The sequence below is a fragment of the Rhamphochromis sp. 'chilingali' genome, assembly GCF_963969265.1.
Source record: "Rhamphochromis sp. 'chilingali' genome assembly, chromosome: 3".
Lineage (NCBI taxonomy): Eukaryota > Metazoa > Chordata > Actinopteri > Cichliformes > Cichlidae > Rhamphochromis > Rhamphochromis sp. 'chilingali'.
The window spans coordinates 31,170,383-31,192,004 of NC_137931.1; the positions used below are offsets into that span (position 1 = coordinate 31,170,383).

At 39.4% G+C, this 21,622-nt stretch overlaps 1 protein-coding gene across 1 annotated transcript in view; it reads left to right on the plus strand.

Annotated features, from left to right (window-relative positions):
- The window catches only part of LOC308393361 (uncharacterized protein), a 92,164-nt gene continuing 70,542 nt past the window's right edge, over positions 1-21,622 (plus strand). The window contains exons 1-6 of the mRNA XM_080877063.1: positions 1-164; positions 9,582-9,623; positions 14,155-14,228; positions 14,336-14,404; positions 14,759-14,855; positions 20,207-20,345. Of these exons, the coding sequence (XP_080733189.1) occupies positions 20-164; positions 9,582-9,623; positions 14,155-14,228; positions 14,336-14,404; positions 14,759-14,855; positions 20,207-20,345 (566 nt within the window). The 5' untranslated portion in view covers positions 1-19. The remainder of the gene's footprint in view (positions 165-9,581; positions 9,624-14,154; positions 14,229-14,335; positions 14,405-14,758; positions 14,856-20,206; positions 20,346-21,622) is intronic.

Genomic DNA, 21,622 nt, shown 5'->3' on the forward strand with positions numbered 1-21,622 from the left:
CAGAGATAGGGTAGTAAAAATGATGGCGACCGATTCAGTGGAGATAAGAAACCAAACGAGCCCCTGTCCCATCCCTGACAACAGTCTCAGCACTCTGTCCATCAAAATAACGCGGAAAAACCAGGACAGACACTGGAAGTTGCGGTTTATTTATCTGCAGTGCTGTGAGTACCGACACACACCACGACGTTTAGAGTCAAACACCGAACACAGGCTACACAAGTCCGCTCAGAAAATCATGGAAAATGTGCCGCATCCCTGTTTTAGGCGACGTTTGGTTTGTCGCAGCCGAATAAATTTATCATATAAACACATTTGAAGAGCCGAGCCTCCATTCATGTTACAGAGGGGGTGGAGGAGGCGGATAAACGCCCCGAAGGACAGGCACGGGGAGGACGCTGTTTCCACTAGAAAAATTAAAAAATAATTCCTGTTCATAAGGCAGTAAACATACATACCTAGCTTTGCAAAACCTTGTGTTTTACAACGCTTTACATTTCACTTCGGCATGCATTTAACAAAGGAAATATATGTTTATATATATATTTACTTACTACTTCAAATTAAATTTGAAGTACTAAGTAGCAAGTTATGTGAGAGAAGTTTCATGGAAATATATGCTATAGAGTCATATTTCTACGCAAGAAAAATGAAGCCACACTCCACACTACAGTGTCTGACAGGATATTTAATATTCCCAACCAGTAAAATTTTGCACTGCAGTGAAAGTTTAGTGTTGGTCTACAGCAGTGGCGGCTCCTGAAAAAAATCTCAGGGGGGGCAATTTCGACTAAAATGACCCATTTAATGAGTACATCAAACAACACAATTTTAATTTAAATTTAAAATGAACAACCATATTCTGGCCATTTGTATAGATTTGTAAAAATGAACATGAACAGATTTTTTTTTTTTTTTTTGAATGAATGAAAAATAACTATTGAAAACCATATGAACTCGTGAGCTTTCATGTTTCTTGATTCGTTCGGAGAGGTGCTTTAAGTCGGTTTGTCCAGATTGTGTCCACGTCAAATCACACTTGTCACTTTTGAACAGTATGCACGGGAAACAAAAAAGTGCATTAGCTGTTCCACAGCCTGTCAGCCACGACTTGCGCTGGAACCAACTCCGACAAAAAGTCCTGTTGTATGCTTTTGACTTCTCCTTCGTTGCCTGGGTTAGTTGAATTTCGGGCTTGTCAGGTCCCAACTCTTTAACTTGCAGTTTTTCTGCCATTGTCCTTCTGGCAAAAGGGTAGGTTAGAAGCGATCTAACCGAATTTGGGGGAGGCTGTGCCTCAACCGTTAACAATACCGCTGCCATCGTCTCTCTCTGACCTTATAGCTCACTTAGGCTACTGACTGAGGTAAAATTCTAGAACAGCAAATCTTCGCGCGTTTTCTGCAGGGGCGCAATTTTAAGCGCCCCCAAACCATTTAATTCAGCGACGCTGATAGGTCAAATATTTATTATTTTCCCCTGGCAACCATTTAATGATAGGCTATTTCGCTGCATATCAAGGGCGCTTTGACGAGCGCCCCAGAAGAAGAAAAACACCGTTTGTTGGTTGAACTTTAATGAGTCAGCTGGTGAAAATGTTAAAATACGCCTGGCTGTATATGGGCACACACATAGTAAAACTATCATTGATGAATTTTTTAAAAATATATATTTTTACTCCTCCACATTTGGGGGGGCGGAGCCCGAGCGCCCCCTATGGGCCAGCCGCCACTGGTCTACAGGCTGTCACCACTTCCTATCAGTGAAGCAGCAGTGTTGAGTATGTGGGTTGTGACCATTACAAATTGGCCAAATCTTCTCTGCCAATTCCAAGCACTTTATTCTGCTGTGGACGCGTGTTTGGTGTCCTTTATTCAATTAGATGATGAAAGTCTCCAGAAACAACATATACTGACAATTTAACCCATCATTCATTAAACAAACAGGGGCCTCAGTAGTATGTGGAAGAACCATATACAGCCATAGCAGCTTGCCACCTCCTCCTTGTGGTGGCTACCTGCTTGGGCCCACACTGCTGTGGGATGGCGTCTCATTAGTCACCCAGCATTTGTCTCAAGTCAGCCAATGTGGTTGATTTGGTCACCCTGGCATGAACAGCACGCCTAGACTGTGGACATATGGGATTGCCACTGGTTGGAGAATATTATCTCAATATTTCTCTGCATTGAGATGGCCTCCAATGTTGACAAGCTTGTTTTTCCAGTGACCATCAGACTGTAACCACCAAAGCTATTACCCTGTAAATTCAGCAGTCAGTGTTGCCCAGATTAACAAGGTCCACTTCAGGAAGGAATCAGGACACAGTGCTGAGAAGTGGGCTAGTACAACAAGAAGGCATACGTGTCTGGCAGCACATATGAACCAGCTGCTAATGGATGAGATGCAACCAGAATGGTTAACCAAATGCCAGACAGTCCTGATCCCCAAGGATCCCTAGAATGGATTAGTCGCATCCACCTCGTGGTCAATAACCCGCTTCAGCACCACACCTGTCAGATATCATAGGAGCTAAGATTAACAGGCACATGGCTCATAACATGAGCAGGGCACAGAAAGGAATTGGCAGAAACACCAGCTCCTGGTAGATAGAACGCTCGTGTCAAGACTTTAAGAGGAGACTGACCAACCTGTGCGCTCCCTGGATTGAGCAAAAGACAGCTATGACTCAGCTATGACTAAATTCTCACACATGAAGGCCTAGAATTATACAAGATTAACAGGACCCTAAGAGCCTTCATCAGGAACAAGATGCTAGCAGGCAGGGCATATATGGAACACCATAACAAAGTAGCTGGCATAGTCTACAGCACGGGTCCCCAATCCCAGTCCACTAGGGCCGGTGTCCCTGCACGTTTTAGATGTGTCCTTGATCCATCACAGCTGATTTAAATGGATAAATTACCGTCTCAACATGTCTTGAAGTTCTCCAGAGGCCTGGTAATGAACTAATCATGTGATTCAGGTGTGTTGACCCAGGGTGAGATCTAAAACCTGCAGGGACACCGGCCCTCGTGGACTGGGATTGGGGACCCCTGGTCTACAGGAACATCTGTGCGAGTATGGCATGGAGGTCCCGAGGTCAAAATGGGATTTGCCCCCTAGGGTGGTTGCGAATGACCAAACTAAGATCGTGTGGGACGGCTGGACAAACTAGGGATGGTAAACCAACCGAACATAGTAGTGGACAAGCAGAGGAAGACAGCCATACTGATAGATTTACTGAGTTGTAGCAACATTGGGAAGAAGGAACATAAGAAGCGCCAGAAATGTAGAGCACAGGTCTAGGAACAGCAAAGATACTGTGTAGAACCCTCAAGCTCCCAGCACTCTGGGGGAGGATAAAGACCACCCGCAGGGCAAGTGGGGAATTTTAAAATCCCCCTTTCACCCCATCTCTACTAGATGATGTGAAGATAGATAGATAGATAGATAGATAGATAGATAGATAGATAGATAGATAGATAGATAGATAGATAGATAGATAGATAGATAGATAGATAGATCTAACTGCATTGAATTGAAACAACAAAAATATATGTAATAAACATTACAGGGGAAAAATACATATTTTTGTGTATCCAGGGTAAAATTGCCTACTTCTTCCTGAATTAAGATGACAGAGGCAGACATCTCAGATTTAGTGGTTACATTTGAATTTCAGTTATGTTTGACAATTAAGTTGCTGGTGGTGTACTTATATGCTTATATAAATCCTATTGATACTATGGCAGGTATTATCATTTTGGCAAAACAGGGATTACATTTGAAGGCAAAACTGTGTTTATGAAATTCACAAATTTAAACACAAATGGATAATGTTTTGAGCAAATTTTGCATTTATGTGACCATTTCAAATTGACTGAATCAAAACTCAATATAGGGTATTGTGTGATGTTAGTGAGGGTTCCTTTGCCTTTGTCAGGCTACACAAACTCCATCATTTCCACTCTGTATGTGTTTTTTTTTTCTTCCTATCCTATATTGGGCAAGATTTTTCTCTTTTATTTGACAGAGACTCACACCAAAAGTCTGAGAGCTGGTAGCCCTGTTGATATTTGATCTTACCCGTACAAATAATTGATGCTGTTTTAAAATTCTTCTACTGAAAGTGGAAAGTTTCTCCTAAAATCAAAATTTGATTTTCTGACATCATGACTGGAAGCCAGTTTGAGTCCAGCAAGCATCATAGACCAGGGAGCTTTGGGAACCCGATGCCTCCCATATGGAAAAGAAATAGTAAAAACTTATATGATTTACTCATGAAAGTGGCCACTTTCTCATTACTTTCATATATTGTTTTAGTAAGTATCCAAAACATACAAGTTTCATTATATAATTTTTCAAGGGATCTTATATCTGTTTTCACTCTTGTATGCTTTTCATACAAGTTTCACACAAGACAGATACAAACTTTATAAGATTTATATATATCTTTTCCATAATGGCTCCTTTGCAAAAAATATCAAAAATTGACTTTATGTGATGTATGAGACAGCTTGTCGACACCCTAAACATCTGCAATGATATTTTTGAACATATTCATACATTCTGGGGGTTTTTTTGTTTTTTTTTTAAAAACAAGGTGTAAATGTCATTTTTGAATTTCTTATTATGTTATTATTAAATTGCATTGAAAACCTCATCACACACAAATTATCATTCGAAGCAGGTCTTTCATATATCTTCAAATATTGTCTTGAGGGAATCTTTAAGGTTAGGTTAAGTCCTAAGTCATCAACGTTCAGAGGTTAGGTTCATGTCCACATCGCGAGACATGTCACGTATTATAGCTTATTAAAGCCTCCCACCGCTGTACTTTTCTCTAAGCTTTCTCTTTTTGCCAGTGTCACTGTGGCAAAGTTTTTTCCATGCACTTTCTATATAAAGAAAGTTGTTTGTTTGTATTTTGTGAGTAAGAAGTGTCAAACTGTTTGCATGAATAAAGACAGGGGTCAATCAAAAATGAAGCATCCAAATCAAAGTGCTATTTATGAATATTAGGGTCACTTTGTCCAAGTTCCATGTTCCTTTCCTGCGGTTACAGTCTATATCTGTCTAAAATGAGTTATTGAGTTGTTATATTACATGCCTGCCCAGCTGTGAGAACACAGACAATATGAAAGATTTTCATGACATGTCTGATTACCGTCACCATATGTGCCTCACTCATCTTTGGACGGCATTGAAAGAGTACAGAAGAGGACTGATAAGAGAATCGTAAAAAACGACCAGGCTGATTGAAAATGACAGCCTATTTCTAGTGATGATGGGAGGTCCTTAGAGTCCAAGTGATGGATCTGAATTCGACAGAAAAATGACCTGCCTCGTCAATACAACCATCAGCTTGTGGTTGGCGAGGCTGGTTGATGGTGTTTATTGTAATTACCCAAAAAGGTTTCATAGCTTTCTGACTACTCTCTGGTAATATGTAGCACAAATGTAAAAGCTTTTATGTGATGGTAAGGCTTCAGGTGTTGTTTTTGAAGTATAGTTTGAGCTACTAAAACTAAACTGGGTTAGGGTTACTGTTGGGTCCATAAATATTTGGACAGCGGCACAGTTTTTTAAATTATGCCTTCATATACCTTGTATGTGAAACTGTCTGATGAGTTCTGCATTTGGCTGAATCTGAGCAGAGAGTATGGCCTTGTTCACATCACAATTAGTCTTACTTTCTATATCAGCAGTCACATTATCAATAAACACTAGTGATCTTGTTCCACTGGATCCACTGGCAGCCATGCATAGCCATGTCCATCTCCACCTTCAGATAATGTGGTGTGTTTTTGATCAAGAGCTGTTCTTCCCCTTCTCAATGCGTTTCTCCTCCCATCACTCTTAACTTTGGTTGCAGCTATTCAAAGAATTTCTTTAGATGACCGTTCGGTTCTTGAGTGTAATCACAGTGCTGTAAAACCTCTGTGGTTATATTCATGAGAACACGTCTTGATTGTAGACTTTGGCATTGACACGTTTACCTCCTTGAGAGTGCTCTTGACTTTGCTAGATGCTGTGAAGGTTTATTTATTTGTTTGTTATTTTTTTAACCAAAGAATAAAATATGCCATCATCAACTTCAATTTTCTTCCTTGGTCTTTCAGGCCTTTTGGTGTTGCTAAGTTGGCCATTGGATTTCTTTTTTTAAGAGTGTCTGTATTGTTGATGTGGCAACAAGTAATCAAATCCAGATCTTTTATGTGCTCAATGTATTCCAGAGGTGAAGGCCTCACCTGAGTCAATTGTCCAGTTGCTTTTGAGTCTTTGAAAACGGAGAATTATGTATACAAATGGCTGTGATTTAGAAAAAGTGAATGCAACACTTTTGTTAAACCCTGTGAGTTAAAGCTGAGATGGTGCATTTCAATCACATGTTTATTGTTTGATTTAAAATCAACTGGTTGTGTACAGAGTCAAAAAAAAGTAATTCAAATACTAAAAGTAGTTCACATAATTATAAAAATTCAGATGTCGACATAGTGGCCTGTAGCTTTTTTCTCTCTCTTTTAAATACAGTGTTTGATATATATATACAGTTTTATATAAGGTGGGTGTGGCCATATGCTAAATAAATCCTGCTACTGTGTGGTGTATGGAGTACACTGGTTCTACTGACACTGTTCCACTGTTTGAGTTCTTTCCACAGTCCCGGTATTGGTCAGACCTTAGTTTGGACTAACCGTTATGCAGTGAAGAATGAATCTGAGACAGTCTCATTCCCTCATGGTGGTGATGTGTGACAAATCGTATGGCTGAGTGATTTTCTCTGTAGCCAGGTTTGAACACCCCCCTGCTCTAGTAAACGTAGAATTACCCGCCCACCAAAATACATACTATGTGGTCCCAAAACAAAACTATTTTTGTGACTAGTGAAAAAGAAGTACCTAGGAGTTCCCCCCCTCAACACACACACACACTTTAAGCATGATGAGACAAAATGTAGACTATACCCGCAGGAGAGCTTGGTTGACTACAGTGAGTAGTGACTAAAAGTGGATCAGATGGAGCTTGCACTGCATAAAGGCATAACATTTCATGGTCCTTTACTGTTATTTTCCCTGGTCCTCCCTCCTTATTTGGCCAGCAGAGTTACCCTCTTTCTGTTCTCTCTTCTCATGTGATGTTGTGGCTTCTTGTGTGCACATTAATTTCAAAGAGTGCAAAGTTGTCCTCACCTAAAAATGTCCTTATCCATGTTGCAGATTGTGCAGAGATACCAACATGAAAGTGCAGCAGTATTAATTGCTAATTAATACCAATTGATACTAATATTATTCCCAATAAGCAAAAACTGCGCTTCCCAAACATAAAGATTGCAAACTCCATAACACTGACCAGGACCATTCATTTGAGTTAGTGGTACATTATAATTATGGAAAATGCTAACAGCTTCATTTTGCTGTTTAACATTTTAGTGTACATTGATATCTGTGATATCTGCTGCTTGATGGAGACAGTGTGAAGGATCGTTTGGGGTTATTCACTGTAATCCTGAATTTAAATCTCAGAGTGATAGCGGTTACATAGAACGGGTTGTTTATGTGAGCCCGAGTGAGCTCGGAGATGATGTGTGCAGCTCTGAAAAATGTAGTTCCTTCCACAGCTGTGATTGCACTGAAAAGGCCAATTGCACAGTGGAGTTACAGTGAAAGCTCTGCTGAGATATCAGGAAGGGTGCTTCAGTTATTTGAATTTGTGCTGCCTGGTTTATTTCTTTGTCTTTTATGCTAGACCATACACTCAATGCGTTCATCTGCTTTTCTATTCAGTATCCGTATGCTTAGGAAATGATAATGTGAGTCAGTGTGATTTGTCAATTTAATTTAGCCTTAAAAATAGCTGTAGAGTGGGAAGGCACTAATATATATATATATATATATATATATATATATATATATATATATATATAAATCGAAACTGTTAATTGAGAGGTGCTCGACAAATATTGAAGACTCTGTAATGTAAGTTTTGGGGATATATAAGTAGAACCCCTACTTCTTTGTCATGTCAAATCTAAAAAAATATCGTATGGTTTTGCTTAGGGCTGCACGATTAATCGTTAGAAAATTGCGATCTCGATTCATACTTATGTGCGATCTCATTTCCAAATGACAACGATTAAAAAAAAAAAAAAAAAAAAAAAAAGACGACGACGATTGTACCGCATTTTGATCCGGGACGTAATCTGCATGAAAACAAGCGCTCACTCTTCCTGCTCAACAAATGACAAGGGCGGAGCCTTATACCACGTGATACAGAAGCTGTGCCGTGTGATGCTAAAATTAGCAGGAAAAACAACGGAGAGCACGTCAGGGATGACGAGAAAGTGACAGGAGAAAATCCGTCCCGGACAACCACCCAAACATCAATAACGGGAACCTTATACAGCGCTTCCCTATACACGTCGAACTTCCGCAGGCACAAAGAAATTGCGGAGGCTATTATTTATCACCTGACCAAAGATATGGCTCCCATCAACACTGCAAAACGAGGGATTTAGGAAAATGATCAACACCCTAGACAAACGCTACACAGTGCCGTCCCGCAACTATTTTTCTATTGTTGCACTACCTGCTCTATACACGCAGTGTCGAGCAACGGTGGAGACGGAATTTCAAGCAGTACAACATTTTGCGGCAACGACAAAATGTGAGACATTTGTTGTTTTTATGTTTATTTATTGTTTTTATGTTCAGTCTCAACTGTTACGAAGTTGATGTGCAGTTAATAAGTGCAATAAATGTTTATACTGGAAAAGAGAATCGTGATCTCAATTCTAAGCCAAAAAATCGTGATTCTCATTTTATGCAAAATCGTGCAGCCCTAGTTTTGCTGTCTCTTATATAACCTTTAGTGTTGAGTCAGCTCCATCAAATCCAAGGGTGGGGAACTCCAGGCCTCAAGGGCCGGTGTCCTGCAGGTTTTAGGTATCATCCTGCATCAACACACCTGAATCAAATGATTGGTTCATTAACAGGCCTCTGGAGAACTTGAAGCCATTTAAATCAGCTATGTTGGATCAAGAACACGTCTAAAACCTGCAGGACACCGGCCCTTGAGGCCTGGAGTTCCCCCACCCCAATCTAATGAATGAAAGTAAAGAAGGTCCTGGCTGTGTTCAGTTTCATGGTGTGTGTTGAACACTGTTATATTTAGTAAGTTTTGGCCCTATAGCAGCTGATCCTTGCATGCACTACTTTTTGTAAGATGGCATAGTTTCTGTACCAAATGTGTGTTGTTTGGGTTGCACTTCGAAGACATCCACCAAACAGGGCAAAAGCTGTTTATGAACCGAAGCTGCAGCAAGTAATGCTACCCTGGAGGGTGTGGCCTGGGCAGGAAGAGGCCACCTTTGACCATGCGTTCTCAGCTTAAGGCTGTTGCAGACATTCCTCCTGATTTGTTTCACCCAACTCAGTTGGTATTTGCAATATATTTAATTTTGTCTTTCTGTGAACCTCGGTGTTATTTTGTATGTTCAAGTCAAACATTTTGTTCCTACAAGTAGAACAAGAAATAATCATAATAATAATCACTCAAATAATCACTTTCTGTCTTCCCAGACTTTTTGACCATTGCAACAATACTGGGAACTGGAATCTTAGGTGAGTATTCACATATTCACAGCTTTTTTTTTCTTGAGGTGCATGAATCACAGTTTTTACAACATCAAGTAAAACGTCTGATAAGCAAACACACGTCAGTCTGTCCTGGGCCCTGTTTCAGGAAGCCGGTTTAGTGGAAAAACTGAGTAAGTATACCCTGAGTTAACGAAAACTCTGGGTTTTCGGTTTCACAAAGCGAGTTCAGATGAAGCCTCAGTGAGTTACTATGACGACACACTCCGTGAAGCTAACCTGCCCCCTAGCAGGTTTACTACAACTAACCCTGACTGTCTCCGCCCCTTTGTCGGAAACCTGACAGTAGGAAGTGTCGGACATGGCGTGCCCCGTCCTTGAAGAGCCAGTAGATCGTGAAGCCCAAATTCTCCGCAGAGCTCTCCCCCGGGAGAGAGTGATTAGAGCGCGTTTGGACATTTTATCATTTCCTGATGATTTTCTGTGTGAACGTCACCGTTTCTCAGCACAATCTATAAGTTATTTGGATAACATCCTCAGGCCATATATTACGCATGTGACACATCGCGGACATCCTCTCAGTTCTGTACATATTATTTGTATTGCACTTCGGTTTTTTGCAAACGGGAGCTTTCTATATAATATTGGTGACGCTGAGCACGTTTCCAAGGCTACCGTCTGTCGGGCAGTCAGGAATGTTACAGTTGCACTGAAACGTCTCCTGTACACGTTTGTGGTGTTCCCCGGTCATAGACCCACAAGATTCATCAAAGAGGGATGCCACAAAATTGCAGGTATCAGGATGACCAAAACTTAATTTATGATGTGGTGATACTTGAACTACTACTTAAATTTTACATTTATTTTCACGGTTCCCAGGCGTGATTGGCTGTACAGATGGCACTCACATTCCAATCATTGCTCCTTCAGTAAATGAAGGAGACTATGTGAACAGGAAGTCTTTCCACAGCATTAATGTACAGGTACATAGTTCCCTGTAGCATTTCAAACTAACAAATTATTCCATTATAGTAATGGATGCTAATTTGTGTTCTCTGCACTGTGAAGATCATATATGATGCTGCCAACATTATCACAAATGTGGAAGCCAAGTGGCCAGGCTCTGTCCATGACTCACAAATATTCCGTGAATGTACACTGAGCACTAAATTTGGACATGGTGAGTTGAGAATACTTTAAAATATATAAAGACCAATTGCTTCAGGGACATTTGAACTGAAGTGTATCCTTCTGTCTTAGGAGAGTTCACTGGCTACTTGCTTGGTGATAGGGGGTATCCATGTTTACCCTATTTGCTTACCCCTTACCCTGACCCTGAACCGGGCCCACAGCAGCGATATAATCTGGCTCATTGCAGGACAAGAGCCAGAATTGAAATGACTATCGGAATGCTTAAGGCCCGGTTCCAGTGCCTGCAAAGACTCAGGGTCACCCCAGAAAGGGCATGTGACATTATTGTGGCATGTGTGATTCTTCACAACATTGCCACAATTAGAGGAGAACACTGTCCTTCTGAACCAAACATCAGCAGTGATCCAAACCATGAACATCCTGACCCTCCCACGGACATACAAGATGGAAGAGCAGTCAGAGACACCATATGTCACAATCATTTCTTTTGACCCATCACCTCAACATGTTGAAAGAAGAATAAACAGATTTTTTGTTCAACTGGCTTTATTGGTCGCCTGTGTTTCCTGTACACAAAGTATTAAAAGATGTAAACCTCATAAAGTGTCTCTGTTGCTTCCTCCTCTGTAACAGCTGTCAATGTTTCTTCATTATTTTCCTGTAGTAAAGAAATAAACAACATTGCTGTTCTACTGTAAACTCATATAATCTGTGGAGTATTACTCACAACTGCATGTTGGTCTGGCTCAACAGGAGGCTGCACCAGATGCAGTACACCACCACCATCAACTGATAGAATATGAGGTTTATACAGGTCACTTATAACTTACAAGGGACCAAATGGCAATTAACAAACATACCAATCACCTTACACTTCATTGTCATTATGCTCTCAAAGACAACCAAGACTGAGGGAAGGCAAAATCAGTAGGAAAATAACTTCACTACAAAATAATTCATTATGGTAAAGAGTTTATCAAATGAATGAGTAGCACTGCAAAGGTGACTGTGAAGAAAGGATGTATGCACATCATGTATTATTTTGAATTTACCCCCTATGTAGGCACTTGTGTCTTGCGGGGTTATTGACTCAGAGGATGTCCCCGCAGAGATGCCTTCAGCCACAGGGCGCCCACTGTTTTGGCTGAGGGCCAACTGCTCAGCCTCTGTGAGTGGTGGAGGACCCCCACCTGTTTTTCGGGCCTCCGCTTTTTTTCTGTTGGCTATAACGGGTCACATTTGAGCATACAGAGTAAGCAAATATGTACTTGTAATGTGCTCAGATAATTTCAATAAGTGCTTACAGAAAGAAAATTAATGTAGCCTCTAACTGCAATTGATTTACATCGGACAAACAGACCAAGCACTATGGCTCATAATACAATTACACCTTACCTGTTTGGACTATATTTTTATATTTCATTTTTACTTGCTGCCAGGAACGTTTGGCTCACATCACGTCACAAAATAAAATGTATAAAATAACAAATAAAATAACATATGATAAAATAACGTGTTAAATGGGTGGAAATCCCTCGATCAATGTTTAAATTAACACTCACGCATTGACTCTGTCGGCTATGTTTTGCCATGCATGCTCCCTTTCTTTTGCAGCTGTCGCTGTGTTACTTTTTTCCGCGGAATTTGCATGTTATCGGCATATGCTGCCATCAGAATTTCGGCCTCAAGCGCTGTGAAATACATTGACCGCGCCTTCTTTCCCTCCGTCTCCATGGTGACTCGCTTAATCTGTGCTCCGCTTATCAGGGCTTTATGTATCCTCGTCCGCGCGCTTCACTTGGGGTTGACGCAACTCCGCGTTGATTGAACTAATTGTTATCAGCCTTTCTGAAACCGAATATTCCGAGTTGGACAGTTCGGGGTTACTCAACCCTGCGTATCGTTTTTCACTCTGAGTTTTCTAAACCGGCTTCCTGAAACAGGGCCCTGGAGGTTAACATCTTGGGCTAGGGTGTATAGTCCGCAGCAACAATAGCACTTTAGCTATTATGGTTTTGTTTTTTCTGTGTGTGCGCTTGTTTGTTTCTGTACTAAAAATGGTTGGACAGTGAGTAGTTGTTCTTCCTCTTCTGAAAGGTCTACTTCGGAAATTAAGGTTAAAGCCTGTTCTTCTCTGTTTGTTTGCTGGTTTTTCTGAGTCATCAGCCTTGGGTTTATTATGTTGGCTCAGCACTTGACCATATTTGTTTTTAGATGAATTAACACTTGCTTTGATGCACATAGAGTAGGTTAATGAGTTGACATCTTCAGTAAGCTCTTTGTGAGATGCACTCATTTCTGCTTATGGAACACATGTAGAGCCAATCTCAGCGGGAGGTTTTTATGAAACAAAACGCTGAAACTTAAATCACTATTCGGAGTGAGAATAACGCTCTGAATGACAAAGTAAATGTTCAAGTGAACTCTTATCAGGGCAGATGAACACCTCAAAAGCAAAATTTTACATACTTTTACGTACATAGTTGTTTCCATGTTATCCTTCCCTGCTGCTCCTGTTTGACATACTGAATCCTTGTGCAAAAAAAAATCTGCAGGGATTCAGAATACACATTTCTTGAGGACACTTGGAATTGGATGATGAGTCAGAACAGTAAGTCAAGTGACTTAATACTTAATGTTGAGACTGAAGGTAATTTGGTGGCAAGCAAAAAAAACTATTGGAAAAACAAGACAAATTCAGAGGCAGCGTTTAAAACAACCAGAGTTCTGGATGAGACAAAAGAAGGAATATCGTACATTTCAGTATGAGATGAACAACACTACAAACTGCTCTGAGAATTTACTGAATAGTAGAAACAAGATCCTTCACACACAGTCTCAAAATAAACCCGACTCTTCACAGAAGGATTTATTAAAAGTTTACTGCACTGGAGTATTGTGACTTGGCTGACACAGTGGTCGAAACTTTAGAGAGCTGTATTTTTTCTTTCTACTGGATGGACTTTTCTAATATAACTTGAAGCATAATTAAAGCGCTGTCCATCTCCTGGCTGTCATTGGCAGTGCAAATTTAAGTGTGGTTTATGAAGTGTAGTTAACACCAGAGAGATTTTTGTAGAGGTGGAAATTACATGGAACATTACATTTAAGTACTTTGTTTTCAGCAGGGTCTTCATGTAGTTCCACAAAGGTGGAGCCCTTCCAAGTTAATACTTGTTCAGTCACTTAAATCTCATATTGAAATCAGCACCATCCATTAAATTTTATGGGAAGTTTGAGCCAGAGTACAAAGGAGTGTCTGAGAGAGCGAAAAACGAGCCGAGATGGTGATAGACAGGCAGGTGGATATGCTGACAAAGAGTCAGACATTGTCTAGCACATATCTTCTGGTAAGCTTAGATGGGAATGAAATTCAGAAATAGTTTCACCTCGTTTTAATTTGCAGGTCTTCCAGTAACGATAGCCCATGCTGGACTGGTGCCTTTCCTGTTCTCCTTTATTGTTGGCTTCTTTGTCCAGGTAAGTAATACACAACCTCTGATTTTATTGTTTTATAGTTCATGAAACGACCACAACCATTTCAACCACAAAACCTACATGTATTTTCCGTATTCTTTCCCATGCAGGCCTTGCTGATCTACCTGTTTGTGGAGCTTCTTCAGAAATGTCAGGTGATGCAGCTGGAATCCTTAAAGGTCAGTAACTGAATTAAACCTGTGTAGTGCCTACATTTTATGTTTTGCTGTCCAAAAGTACTTAACTGGCAAGAAGCTAGAAGCTTCATTCTGCACTAATAATAATCAAAGACACGGAATATAGCTGGAGCCTTTAGGAAGGATTAGGGATTAAGGGAATGAAAACTTGATACAGAAACATGATACAGAGCATGGATTTAGAACTTTTTTTTAAACACAAATCTTTACCCTGATACTTTCCCTGCATGTCAAACGAAGAAGTGTATTAAAGCTTACCTTACTTATTCATCATTTTCTGGTTTCGTTTTGGTCAAGTGGAAAGCTAAATGACTCTACTTTCTGTGGTAATCATAGACAGGTGTTGCAGAGTGTATAGTCATGGATCAGGTGGGTGTGGAGGATCCAGTTCATACTGAGGAAGAAGATGATGACAGTGAAAATGCAGAAGCAGGTGAGAAGCCCGTTATACAAACTTAAATTCTTTAGAAGTAATTTTGTTGCTAAAGGAACCAAACCTGGAACACGATTCTTCCATCAAAATGTAGCTAAAAATGAGACATTTCGTATACTATAACAAAGTGCGTGTTTGCGTGTGTGTATATATTTTTGTGTATATTTTTTAAATATATTTTGCTATTAAAACTTTGAAATGCCCCATGACATTTATGCTCAAACTTAGTTATAGAAAAAGATGTTCTGGGGGGAAAAGAGAGCTTTTAGCTTTAGATTGTAACATTTGGAGTGGGTGTAAAATAGATTTTTCTGCAGAGTTTAGACTCTAAATGTGTTTTTCAACTTTGAAAATTTCACGTGTATCTTTTGTACTCAAGATGTTACCAGTTATAAAAAAAGAAAAAAGAAGTCTACTTAAAAAGTGCCAAATTTCAACCCACTGCTATGTACTTTGAGGGCCTGTAACTAGAACATTTCTTATAATATGAAGGTCACATTTTGCAGGCTTTAATAGCTGTGCTCAAGTTGTTGTACAAAAAGAAAAAAAACATTCTGTTTCTGAGCGGCTCATGTGGGAGGCAGTTACTGATTTTTTCCATAGGAATTTTTCCCAGTGTTTTAAATGGACTTAAACTAATACATTGGGGCAGGACAGATTTGAATTATATTATTCTGTTGACTAAATTTTTCAGATCACTAATTACATTCAGGAATACTAATTAAACTGGTGTTAAACAGGAGATATGCATGTGTGCTAATTTATGAAGCCTAATTTGTTATAACCTAAAGTAGAGGAATCATTTTTAAATATTAGCGATGACACTAACACTAATTTGCAAGCCAGTTTTTCAGGAATATAATCATAATTTACTAAGAATTCTGTGTTTTCTGATCTGCACTGTAGTTGTTTGATAGTAAAACTTCTGCTAAATGCTTGCCTGTTAATTCAAGACCACTGCAAATGTACTAATTTGCAAATGGTTCAACAATGTATTTGTGTGATGGTTTTAAACCATCACACAAATACATTATTTGTGGTATTTGTGTGATATTGTGCACAGAAATATTGCTTAATGTCTACTCTTTAAAAAATTTCTAAAAACAAGTTAAAGCCTTGATCTTGGCTTTGTGAGGCTGTGGTAATGGAAAATAAGGAAGCACTTGCTAGAGATGGGAGAAATTTGCCTTTTTACATGTGAAAGGTGTATTTTAACCTAAATTGTGATGTTTTTCAAAATACCACTCCCTGCTCTGTCTACCCCCAAATTCTGACTTACTTTGGTTTTATACTGCCAAATTCAGTAACATACTACCCTGCGCATCATAAAATGATGCTTGGTGTCACTATGCATTAGTGAGAACCTGCTGCTTAATTCTTTGAACTATAATTATTTTTTGATTATTGATAAGGCATATTCAAGGTTGCTTTTCAAAGCTTTCTTTTTGCATTTCTAAATTGATGCTTGTGCTGCATGTTTACACATACATGTATAGAAATAAACACATTTCTCATAAATTCTCTGCATTCATTGCTTGGGTTTGTTTACTAAAGATCTCTTGCAATTAATCACATTCCTCTCCAGTGCTGCTTGGAATACTCTGAGAGGAGCTGTAGATATCACAAGCATTACTACATTTACATATATCATCTGTATAATATCTTTAGTATCTAGCTTTACCTTGACTTAAATGTATGACTGACCTCTCTAAGTACTGCGTGAGTAGAGTCATAGATAAACTCGTCAGTATACCTAAATTGTGGAGATAAAAAGGAAACGTCAATACATAAACCATGATTTAGAAAAAGTTCAAGTACATACTCAGGATGTGGCTCTCAGTAATTGAAAGATCTATTGGGTCTCTGAATTATGCCTTCTGCAGTTTATGGATTATTTGCAAATAGGGCTGCCACAAACGATTATTTTGATAGATGACTAGTCACAGATTATTTTTGCGATTAGTCGACTAATCAGATCATGCATCCATTGGATGTAAAACGTACAGCTTATTGCACCAGCAGCATCTGCTCTTATATAACTATCATTAGCTTACAGCTTTAAGTGTTTAAGGTCTGTGCTAACTAAAAATAAAGACAAGATGATAGTTTATTAAATTTTAATGAAATTTGCAGATTATTTTGGTGAAGTTTAATAAACTCAGCCGTCTGCTCCTTGCTATCTAAAATATAACAGGACACCGGAGTATATACTCTCGAGCATCTCACACTTCTGATAGTCAGTTGTCTGCTGGACGTTTATTCAGCTGTGTGAAAACTATAACTTTAATCTCACCGAACTGATTTACTCAGGAACAAATAAAATACTGAAAAAAGCCAAACAATAACATTTTTAAGTTATCTAAGTGACTTATATGTGTTTAACCTGAGCAGCGAAAGACGGCGGTGGGTTTGAAAACGATTTGCCGGGAGTCCAGCGTTCTCACAGGCTCTAGTGAGCCTTGCCCCCGGCTTGCTATCGAGCTGGTGGGTAACAGACGTCCCCGAAAACGTCGGAGCGCTTTTGAAAATATGTGGTGTCCTGATAAACTGAGCAGGTATTTGAGGTTTACACAGCTACATTCTCGCCTGAAAATATGTTAAACGTTTATTTTGTGACCCGGAAAGAATAATAAGAGTAATATTAAAACTAACTAGCTGCCACCTTTGTTGGAAACTGAGCTGGGCTGCGCTATGAATTCTGGGACCCAGCCAGTGTTGCCAACTCTTCAGTAAGGAAAATCGCTATTGGTTGTCCTTGAAGTCGCTAAATGACGTCATCGCCTAATTTGCATAATTGGTCATGCTAATCTAATTGTAACCTATGTTGTTGGAGAGAGAAATAACATCGTGGAAGAGACATAAAGTGAGTAAAAAACATCCTAAATGCATTTAGAGTTTATTTAGAACTACAAATTAAATTTCTTTTAGCAATTATTGTTTTATTTTAATGTCACAATTCCAACCCTGCTCCTTTACTTTGTGTGTAACTCCACCGTAACCCAAGCTGTTACGAGTTCAAATATTGGGGATGGAGACAAGAGAAAAAAACCACAATAACAACACTGGTCCGGCCGGGTTAAGTCAAACGATGATTTTAATAGTCACACGCGTGGGAGATGGACACTGTATGCAGACAGCCTCAGATCTCAAAATGGTGGAGCATTAATCAAACTCTTATAGCCTCTGGTGCCCCCACCTTATCATAAAAGCCTAAACATTCACATGCTTTTCTCTCTTTCTAAGCTACGACCTTGGCTCCCCGTTTATCTGCTCCTGCTGAGATGGGGCAGAAAACTCCAGCATGCTCTGTTCTCTTCTAATCAGACAAATAAGGCAATGACTTTCTGCAAACAGTGTTTCTTATAACATCATAAAACAATATCATTCATCCACAATAAATCAGCAGTCTAATGTAATGCAAATCAGTTTAACTAATGCAATAGTTATCAGCTTCTTCTAATTCAGGAGAATACTGCAAACTAAAACTACATAATAATTCACAATCTTTAATTAGGGGTATAACATGGCATAAAATAATATTATAATTTAACAGTTTATAAGTAGTTTTAAACCTTGTGATCCACAAAACAGCATAAGAGTAAAAGAGTAAAAGAACTGACTGCGTTACAGCACCCGCTGCTTGTTGAGAGTAAAAGCGATACACGCTTTCACGTCTTTTTTCACGTCTGAAAACTCGCTAAATATAGCGACAAAGTCGCTAAGTTGGCAACACTGGACCCAGCTTCTTCTTCTTCTTCGGGGTTTAACGGCAGCTGGCATCCTTGTATATGCAGTGCTGCCATCTTCTGTTTCAGTCTGTTATTACACTCTTAAAATCCTACTACTTATTCCTGCGTCTTTTGTGATCTTGCAAAGCTTCAAACAACGCATCGACTATTAAATTACTCGTCAACGATTTTGATAATCGACGTAATCGAGACTGGTCGACTAATCGTGGCAGCCCTATTTGCAAATAAAAAACAGAAAAGTGGCGTGTTGGACATATTTACATAATGTATTCTGTATATGTATATAGATTGTTGTTAACCTGCAAATGGATGTTAGCCTTGTCTTGGCCAGCTACAGCATTGAAATGCACCTTATACATTTATGCATCAGTAAAACGGTTAACAAGCTTAAAAAAAACAGTCAAAGGAGATTTGTTTTTAAAATTTGATGTGTCCCAGTATAAACCAGCCGTCATTATCAAATCAGACAAAAATTCCTCTTCACCATGAAAGCTGCATGTTAATGCTATGCAGTTGCTTGGTTCTGGTTTGGAATTTTTTTTTTTTTTTTTTTTTGTATAGTGATGCTGTTGTGTTTGTGTTTCAGTGCCCTACTCTTACTTAATGGACTTCTGCATTGCTATTCATTTAACAGGCATGTTTGCCATTAATTTAACATGCTGGTTTTAACTGTCACATTTAATAATGTACACTCTGCCAGGTCCACTTTCATCAAAGTTATTATCATCTGTCCTTGCAACATGCATGTGAGTTCAAACCCAGAACAGCAGCAACAAAGACTGTGGGTTACTTGAAGAGCAGAATCTATGGCAATAGCTGCAGCATTCTTCAAGCTCAGTGTTCAAGTCAGCACTTTAAGGAAGCTGAAATAAGCTTCAAAAGAACAATGCATAGCATAATCGGTAGTTGAAACAGAATATTAAAAAAGTGATGGGCTGTAGTAAGGACCGTCAAGCCTCCAAAGAACTTTTTAAACACCCTTCTTTTGATATGTTGTCTTCACTCATTTTTTGTCTCTTGGGGGTTATCATGAAAACAATGAAAAGATTCTGTGGGGGTTCGTGACCTTAAACTCTCTTGTTGTGTTGTGTGTGGGTTTTGTCTGGGTACTCCTGCTTCGTCTCAGAGGCCAAAGACACGCTTGTTAGATTAATTGGTGATTGTAGGTGTGAATGTGAGTGTGAATGGTTGTCTGTCCCTGTGTTAACCCTCTGATACATTGGTAACCTATATAGGGTGTGTTCTCCTGTCTGCCCTATGACAGCTAGAATAGGCTCTAGCTTAGTTGTGACTGAATTGGATAAGAAAACTGATGGATGGATGGATTATTTTTATGTTTAAAATTCCTGGATATGTTCTTTAGTGCTATTCACCTTCAGGAGGCTTGAAAAAGTGCAAATAACATGAAAAATGAAAATCTGAGAGGGGAAACTATCATTCATGTCTACATTGAGGCTATAACCTGTGATAAAAGGGCCACGAGTCTACTTTCTTTGGAAATGATGTGCTAAGCTGAACATTTGGCAGCTTTTTTTTTTTTTTACTGTAGCAGTTTGAGGTTCGGTGAATTGATTGCCTCCTGCATTTGTCTGTGTCTTTTAGATACAGGTTTACTACAGCCGGATGGAGCAGCTCTGCATGACCAAGCCGGCAGTCTGCAGCCGAACCTTCATCTGCTTGGGCGAATCTTCCTCTCCCGCCCCATGAGCCATGCTTTTAACTGCATTCTCCTCTTCCAATTGTAAGTTACCATGGCAATGATCTTTGCAGGTTCTTAAAGTTGCATCATTTACCAGTCACACATTAAGTACCACTGAGTGTGGGCGGAATGTGGTTGAATTCAGTGTTTTGCAGCACTTCGCTCTACATGTGATGGAGAATAAGTTCAACCTTTGTTAATGAGCTGTAAGCATTTTTTGTTTTAGTTTAGTTTCCTTTTCTTTCCTTTTTGAAGGGCTGATCACTCTTAGACTGCTCCAGCTGTTTCTTCAGCCTGTGGTGTTTGTTTTCTTATGCTCCTTCTGATTTTAAGAAGCTGAATAGTATAGTGGCACCATTACAACCTCTGGAACAATTGGTAAGGGATTCCAGCCAGGGCATGTATTCAGTAAGGGTCACCAGGCTAGGTCCGCCATGCCTACCCCAAGCCTACCTCAAGCCGTGGCTTGGAACTCTCTTGAGATAGCACAGGTCAGGGTGAGGGTATAAACCCACTTCCAAAGCACTCAATGTCCCTTGGGAGATAAGGACCTCAGTACATGTGGAATGGCAGAAGTCTGAAGCCATGGGAACTTTTATTCAAGTTGGTTTGAATCTGTGGAGGAGGCTAAAGTTACTAGTAGTTCGGATTCTTCTCATTCACTGAGAAACTGACCATGGAGTATGACAGTGCTTAGAGTGCCTGTCAGCATCTGGGATAAACTACACATACCAAGAGTGCATAGCTTGTTCAGAGTTTCCCATGAAAACTTAATGCTGCCAAGCAAGCTTCTGAAATAACTTATTTTGTAAATAAGTTATTTATTAGATTAATAAAAACTTGAAAATAACCAAATATGCTTTCCTCGGGTAAAAACCACCCAGTCATTACGGCCCCCTAATGTGTACATGTCACAATTATGAAAGTAAGTTCTTTCTAAAAATGTAACTCATTTCTAAAAAATCCTGGAAATGGCAAAAGTATTATATAATACTTCTATAAGAATTGGGAATATCACCAGATCCTTATATTGTTGACTCACACACTCTTACTGTAATGAGTGAAAGATGCTGCACAAAGTGCAAGGTATAAGAGGGGCATTTTTCTACAAATGTAAGGAAGCCTTCCATCGTCTGTTTTTTTGTTTGTTTTGTTTTGTTTTGTTTTTACTCGAGGTGTGTGCACTTATCTCTGAACTACCCATTTGTAGGAAATGACATAAGAAATGAAGCGGTTGGGGTGGTGGAGTAGCATTCCACAGTCTGCTGTAGTTTGTAGACATTCATTTAAGATCCAACTCAATGGAAAAACCCAAAGTG